Source organism: Crassostrea angulata, chromosome 6 (assembly GCF_025612915.1).
Source record: "Crassostrea angulata isolate pt1a10 chromosome 6, ASM2561291v2, whole genome shotgun sequence".
Taxonomy (NCBI): domain Eukaryota; kingdom Metazoa; phylum Mollusca; class Bivalvia; order Ostreida; family Ostreidae; genus Magallana; species Magallana angulata.
This window is the reverse complement of record NC_069116.1, coordinates 17,795,019-17,803,188: the sequence shown is the minus strand read 5'-3', so window position 1 is coordinate 17,803,188 and position 8,170 is coordinate 17,795,019. Positions and strand designations below refer to the sequence as shown.

Genomic DNA, 8,170 nt, shown 5'->3' with positions numbered 1-8,170 from the left:
TATATATAGATTTTACGATTTGATTTTTATTTTAATTGAATACAGACTGTGGTTTTAATTGCGTATTAAAAGTTGATTGTATGGCAATTGCCAAATGCGAGTGACAATTGTAGATTCTAAATATATGTTTAAATAATATCCATAATTTTCAATTTCTATTTTTTATAAGTAATAACACAACCGTTTCTTTCTTTAAACATATTCATGGAATACGGCATATATACATGTAACTTTTAAGTATTTTGTTAAACAAAATATGATATAATCTGTGTGTAGTTACAATAAAAATCGTATCATACATTATTGCTTTTCCTTAAAAATAAATAAAAATGTTTTGAAATTATCAACAGGTAATCTTAATCATTTTTACAAATCTTATTATCTAAATTAGAAACTAGTATCAATATATGATAATTTTACACAAACTTTTGTAATTTCATGACAGGTATGGAGAAAGAAAAAAGAGGAACCAATCCTGATTTAGAAAAATTAATTGAAGTTTTTAAAAGTGGAGACAAAAATAAAATTGATGGTTATCTAGAAAAAACTCCACTTAATCTTAAGACATTAAATGAAGACGCAAAAAATAAATACAACAGAGAGTCACTGTTACACCTAGCGTTAAAGTACGAGAATACAATTGGATTTTTTAAAACTGTTTTGAATCATAATCCTGAGTATTTAATGGAACAAAGGAGTAATTGTGACAAAGAAACGAAAAAAGATGATAAACAATATCCATTAAAAAAACCCATGAAAAAAAGTTCTGCGCTAACAGATATAAGTCCATACCAAGGTCAGACACCCCTTCATGTTGCAATAGCAATAAAAAATATAGAAGCTGTGAAAATTATCCTGGAAAAAGCAGCAAAAGAGCAATTGCGTGAACAACTACTCTGTTTATGTGCAGTGGGAAACGAATTTAAGAACACCATTTTCATGGGACAGCTGCCATTAAGCGTTGCAGCCCTTGCAGCTAAGTCGGAAGGAATTGACAAGGATATAATTGATTATTTGATTTTAAATAAAGCTAAAGTATGGTACAAAAACGAAAAGGGTGACACTGTATTCCATTCCTTGATCAAATATGCCGATGTTAAACCTGATAAAATCCAGCGTATAAGAAAAACATTCAAATATATATGGGAATGTTTCCTTGAAAACTGTGACGCTGATTCTACAGAACCAACAGATATATTATTCTGGGAAAACAATGCCGGTCTTACACCCTTACATTTATCTGCAAAACTTGGAGTTAGTGAACTTTTTGGTTTCATAGTCAAAATTGAGAATGTTTATCGCTTCAAAAATGTCAAAGATGGTATATTTGATATTCGGGAATATGATGTGACTGAATTTGATCGATTGATAAATTATCAACAAGTAGAAAAAAATGAATGGAATCTCACCATATTAGAAAGTCTTTTCGATCTTAAATGCACTTGCTGTGAAGCATTTCAAATCCTTAACCATAAATTGGTACATTTTATCTTGCATCGTAAATGGCAGGCTTACAGAAACACTATGATCATTTGGATGATCTTACATTTTACATTTATGTCCGTGTTTACTTTTTCCATGATTGAAAAATCGCGTCTGTTGTTTTGTACTGAAAACAGTGAGACATCATCACACAACGAGACAATATCACTCAACAATAAAGCAACGTCTTGTGATATTGGAGAAGAATTCTATGCAGTGTTGTTCATGAATTTAGTGGTTGGAATACCGTACTTTATGTTTGGAGTTTCTTGTGTCCTAAAACTAGTTGGACGTTGCACGAGCGCATTTGGAAACTCTCGTAATTTTGGTTTAATGTTCCATAATTTGGACTACGTCATTTGCTTGTTAGTTATAGCCATCGGTGCACTGGCAGAATGCTTTTATATATTTTTTAAAACACATTCAGACTTTCATTTAGTGCTTGTATTGATATTTGGTTGGTACTTCATGCTTTATTTTTCCCCGTTCAGCAAAAATCTTGTCTCTTTCACATACATGATAAAATCAGGATTTTTGGAGGATTTCGTTCCTTTTGCCTTGGTTTTCCTGTGGTTATTGGTTTCGTTTACAACAGTAATGTACATGCTATTCCGTGGTACGGATAATGTAGAGGAGTTTGACGACTTTGGAAGTGCTCTTCTGACGATGTTTAACTTAGGAGTAGGTTTAAACAATATAGATGTGTTAAACCAGTCAAGGGTCCCGTGGCTAGCATACACAATATTTGTTGTGTTTGCAATACTTTCTTTCATTCACTTGTTCAATGCGTTGGTTGCCGTTATGTCTACGACATTTTCTGTTGTACACCAAGAAAGAAAGTCTTATCTTAAATATAACAAACTTAGAATGATAGAATTATTTGAAGATATTGTGCTAGTAAGAGGACTAGTTAATCGACTACCTTTCCTGAAGAATGCAAACCATTGGGATCGAAGTGTTGAAGTTACGCCATCGACTTCGTGTTCAGAAATTTTTAAACAACACAGCAGTTTGAAAAGCACGACGGAAAAAAGAAGTAAAAAGAGCATAACAAGATATTATTCGGTTCTCCGTTTGTTGGATGACTTAAGTGAATATAAGGATGATATTGACGAGGAGAAGAAAATGAAGGAAACTAAAAACATAAAAATCATGTCAAAATGTTTTTTCAAAGCAGTCAAAACGTTCAAAAAAGAGACGAACAGTTCGATGCAATTTAACACAATTCACCCCGAGAATGAAATAACATTTGTTCAAATACAATCCCCAGAGTAGTTCCTTAATAATAATGCATCTTCTGTATGCATATATTCAAGAACGATCCTGACGACGTTTTTAAATCATATTTTTAAAGATTCATTAGCTGAGATATAATTCTGTTTTTACTTTTTAAATTGTTGCTGTGTATGTGTGTATTGTGTGGTTTATAAATTCAATATATAATACCTATCAAAATATAAAACCAAGATAAATAAATAATTGTATTTAAAATGGCCAATGTCTGTAAATTTTTGGCAATGAAAATTATTTTAGAATTATCCAGTATCTGAATTGTTCTTTTAAAAAATCCAGTATTTATAATGTTGATCTCTTAGAAAAGATATATTATAAGTTTTGATGCACAGATATTACTAGTATAGGTTTCCCGGGGTATTTTATTCAGATTGTTTGTTTGTTAAAATACTAGTAATGCGGATGCTGTCTTGGTCAATCAAAGTAAACTGTTATCTAATTAAAAACAACTTTGGTGGACAAGAAATAATATTTCAAAAATTAAAAAAATATAAGACGAGTACACAGTTTTATTGTGTATGTTTTAATACTAGTATCCATTTTGTTGATTATGTAACATAATCGTAAATGCTGTTGAAAATATTTTACATACGATGACACTTATCGAAACCTTAAGGAATGTTTTTAAACACTGAAATTTTATTTATCAAATAATACCCTTTGATAAAGAAATTTAAAAAACAACTATGCTACCAAAAATACTTTGAAGGTAATTACTTTTTATTTGTTAAACCAATGAACGGAAAACAGGTATTTTAATACAAAGCGAAAAATATTAAGATGAGCAGAGTGACACCAACAAGATTGACTTGGATGTGGACGATAAATAAATGTTTTTACAAATTTCTAACTAATTTGTCGATTTTTTTGCACATACTATTTTATTTTTTGTGATGCTCTAGACTTATATACAATCACGCGAAGTTTGGTTGAGTTGACCTCGAGAAGAGTTGCATGCCACTCTTTTTTTAATGTCAATCATAAGTATCGTAAAGCAAAGGTATGAGTAGTGCATCAACTCGTTCGGCACATTTCAAGCGGCAGATATACCATTTAAGTACATCACTGGCTATCTAGTTACCGCAACGTTTACAGAAGTCGTTTATACATACTATTCTTTGACGATATATCAACCATTTTCGTCCACGATCGCCTCTCATTGCATGGTTATGCCTAGTTGCATATCCAGTGATCTCACATGAAAACAAGTTTTAACAAATCGTTCTGCAAATTGAATAACATTACAAGCTATCGCATTATTTTCCTTCGTTTTCAATTCAGTCGGTTCAAATTTAAACTCACTATTTGTGTTTAATCCTTTAAATTCAGCTCAATAGCTCTGCATCAGCTGAAGGCGCATCCATTTTGAATACTGTTGCTGTTGTTGTTTTGTATTTCTTACGCACCGCTTCATTTACATTATTTACGTTTTTAATCAGAGACACTTCACATTTTATGATTTGAAAATGTTTTATTAAATGATAAGAAATAAAGATAATAATTTTTCTATTGATCGACGTATCAAAGAAAAAATTTAACGGAAAACTTCATCAATGCGCGTAGTATTTCTTAAATCTTTGTGCTGTAACACCCCCCACCCCCCCAAATTCGCTTATGTCATGCCATATCTCAAAATTAACAATATAGACCCATTCTTTCGGTTTTATTTTCTTAATTTGTAGGTTTCTTTTGACAAGTCTGTCATAATTTGAGAAAAAGTTGAAGACTTTTAAGTAATTTTATTGCATGTTGAATTATTTATGAAAAAACAGTAGGGGTTTTTCAGTGCAAAAAGGTCAAAATATTAATTATGTGAAATTCTTTTTATTTAAGGTAGCTCCATACTCGTAAAATTCTCTGAGGAAAGTTGAAAAACCGAACTGATTTCGACTTAATAGACTTAAATGTCATCAATTGTTAAAAAAAATATACATGTCATCACACTTTTTGAGATGCCAGATAAACATAAACTAAAGCATATTTTAGCATTAGAAAAATGTAATTTTTTTTCTGTTAAAAGTAAGATCTTGTAGGCAGAAATTTGTTTTTCTTGTTTAATTTTAATGTCAACTTTATCAGAAAACTAAAATTACAAAAATATTTTAAAATTAATCGTTGGAATAAGAAAAACTATCGCATTTAGACATACAACTGAGAGAAAAGTCAGAAAAAGAGTTATTTCCCCTTTGCATAGATAAAATATATAAAAATTTGGAAATTTAGTATAAAATTAAGTGCGAAAATATCTTTAATCTACCAATAATTCTAATTACATCCATGTGATTATATTCACATAAAATGAATAAAACTATCTTGCACAATTTTTAAAGAATTCAAAGTTTTACAAAAAAGTGTGATGTCACAGAACACTGGATCTACTTTAAGCTAATTTTAATTTTATTAATTCTAAACAATGTAAATTTGTATTTGATACCATGGTTCATTTTGATAAAAAATTATAGAGGGAAAAGCGATTTAGGCTATGTGGATTTGCACTTACAGTGCAGATAGGTCAATGACATATTAAATACACCGTAGCACCGAAAGGAGCATATAGAACCCAAAATTTTGTATTGAATTTTGGTTTAGCTATGTGTGCAGATGTTAAAAAATTCTTTAGAAAAAAACTTATAAAGACTTTTGATCGCACGACCCAACGTCCTTTAAACTTGAATTGATATGACAGCCCGCATTTCCTCTGTTTTTTTTTTAATTTGAAAATATTTTGATTTTTTATTATGCTTGGAATATTAAAATATTTTTTTTATTTTTACATATTATGAAGACTTTATATAAAGATATTACTTGACAAAAAAGCTAATATGTTGAGCATCTAATAAAAAAGAAAATCCGATTTAAAGAATGAGCGCTTAAAAATCCAACATATTAATGTTATCGCTTTTAAAATGCTAAGTAGACTCATGAATCTACAGCAATTCTAAATTGCAAAAACGTGATTTTTTTCTACGCTAACCTTCCGACCAAAAAAAGTCTTGTTAGATTCTAAAGTTTGATTAATATTTTTAGGCCCAATTGTATGATAATAAAACAGAAAAAAATATGATATTTTAATTTCCTTTCATCTTGATTTAATGAACGTTTAATCAAATATACTTTTAACGATTCTGAACTACAAGAGACTCCTTTCTTAATATCATCATTGGCATATGGCTGGTTAGCTGCAATAATGTAGCCCTCTCCCGATTTTTTTTTTTTTTTTTTTTTGGGAGAGGGCTACAACTCCATAGGATCTCCGTAATGGTGCAAGTGCGGGAGTGATTCACTCCCGCAACGATTTCGTCTCAAATCGTTTATAAATGACAATAACATTTGCATTTCTTACCTGACCTCAAACGTTGTAGATGTCTATGGCATAAATTAATCCAAAAATATCAAGTATAGTCCATATATCGGTTACTTTTCGTGTATGTCAACAACGAAAGTTGAATTTGTCCGCCATGTCTACTGACCTTGACCGGTTTTATTTTGGGACAGCCAATGAGAATTCAGGAGCGGATCTTGAACTGAATATAGGAATTCCCCTATTATAAACATAATTAACGCGGTAAATATGAATTTTCCATTATATACCATTTCCTTAAATGATGTTTTAGTGATATAACGAGGTAAGATCAATTATTAACACTGACATTTGCGTTATCAAGCCCATCAAAACTCCAAGCGTACATCCCATAAAATCACGCGAGAACTGTCATGGCTGCTGAAAAAGACGACTGGTAAACATGCTGATGTATTTTATCTGGTTTTGATTTATATATGATTAATTTGTTCAACCTGAATTAAAAAATCATTTTATCTCAAGGAAGACAAATATAAAATCGATCTTTTCAGACCGAAGTCAGCCGCATTAAAAACTTAATTTTGCACCATTACGGAGATCCTGTGGAATTGTAGCCCTCTCCAGTAAACATCAGATATAAAAAATCGGAGAGGGCTACATTATTGCAGCTAATGGCTGGTATATCATGCTTTATTTTTCACCTTTATGTAAGAGTCTTGTTTAATTCACATATATGATAAAATCAGCGTTCCTGGATAATTTTGTTTCATTTGCTAGTGGTTTTATTTGGCTGTCTATTTCGTCCATAGCTATTATGCACATGTTGTTTCGTGGTAGATATAATGTAGACGAATTTGATACTTTTCAAAATTCACTTCTAACTATGTTCAACTTAGGAGTAGGTTTAAACAATATATATTTAATAAATCAATCAAGGGTCCCGTGGCTAGCATACACAATATTTGTTGTGTTTGCAAAACCTTTTTTATTCAATTACTGTGGAATCATTAAAATTCGTGGGGGTCAATTTTCATAGATTGCTTTAACTTTACAGGTTCGTGGGGATGTGTGCCTACAAAAGTAAATATGACTACATTACCTTAATTTATTACATCGTGAAGGATGTTAATTCGTGGATAAGAGGTACCCACGAATTCCACGAAAATTGAGCTACCACGAAATCTAATGATTCCACAGTATTTAATGCGTTGATTGCTGTTATGTCCAGACATTCTCTAATGTACACCAAGATAGAAAGTCATATCTTAAATACAACAAACTACATGTAAGAATGATAGAATTATTTGAAGATGTAGTGTTAGTCAGAGCATTAGCGAAACGCATACCTTTCTTTGGGAAGGCAGTCCATTGGGTTCGAGAAGATGAAGTTCAACGGTCATCAACGTATTTAACACAACTGATGGGTGACAAAAATTTAAATAGTGTGAGAATAAAGTTATGTGTGTCCAGATAAAACAATCAAATAAATAATTAAATTCCATAGAGGTTATGCATCTTCTATATACTAAGATTTTTCTTTTTTAAGTCCTGCAGTCATTGATCCTTGATAAGATTAGGAAAAATACTCATTGACTCAGCTGTCTTTGGTTTTTGTAGTTTATTCGTGTCGTTGGTAAATAAAGATCAGAGTTAGTTTTCTTTATGATTTTAGTTTACATTGCATAATTATGTAAATGTTTTGTTTGCATACTTCTTTGTCAAAAATATCGGTCAGAAACTACCTCCTGAGGAAAATTGATTTTCAAATCGACGAATAGAAAGTTAGAAAACATAGCATTGATGACCAGATATCACTAAATATTAACAAATAGATTTTATGTGTAATTTATTTATTAAGTAAGTCGATTTTTTTAACCCACACTATAGAAAGGAAGCTGTGTTTTAAGACCTTCTGCGAAATAAGTCTAATATAAATACGTAAGTGTTATTTAACAAAATACGGTGTTTCTGTTAAAGCTTACATGAATTCATAAATACGCATTACTTCCCTTTTATCTCTGACTACCGCCATATTAGTTGTCGATTTCTATTGTTCTGCTCATCGCTACACACCCCCTATAAAAGTCCGAGAGC

General features: G+C 30.9%; 1 protein-coding gene across 1 annotated transcript; it reads left to right on the top strand.

Moving 5' to 3' along the window:
- The first annotated feature begins 447 nt into the window (after positions 1 to 447).
- On the top strand, positions 448 to 2,757 carry LOC128186767 (transient receptor potential cation channel subfamily V member 5-like). Its single transcript, XM_052856656.1, has 2 exons — positions 448 to 703; positions 779 to 2,757. The coding sequence occupies exons 1-2, from the start codon at positions 448 to 450 to the stop codon at positions 2,755 to 2,757; spliced, it is 2,235 nt and encodes a 744-aa protein (XP_052712616.1).
- The last annotated feature ends 5,413 nt before the right edge of the window (positions 2,758 to 8,170 follow it).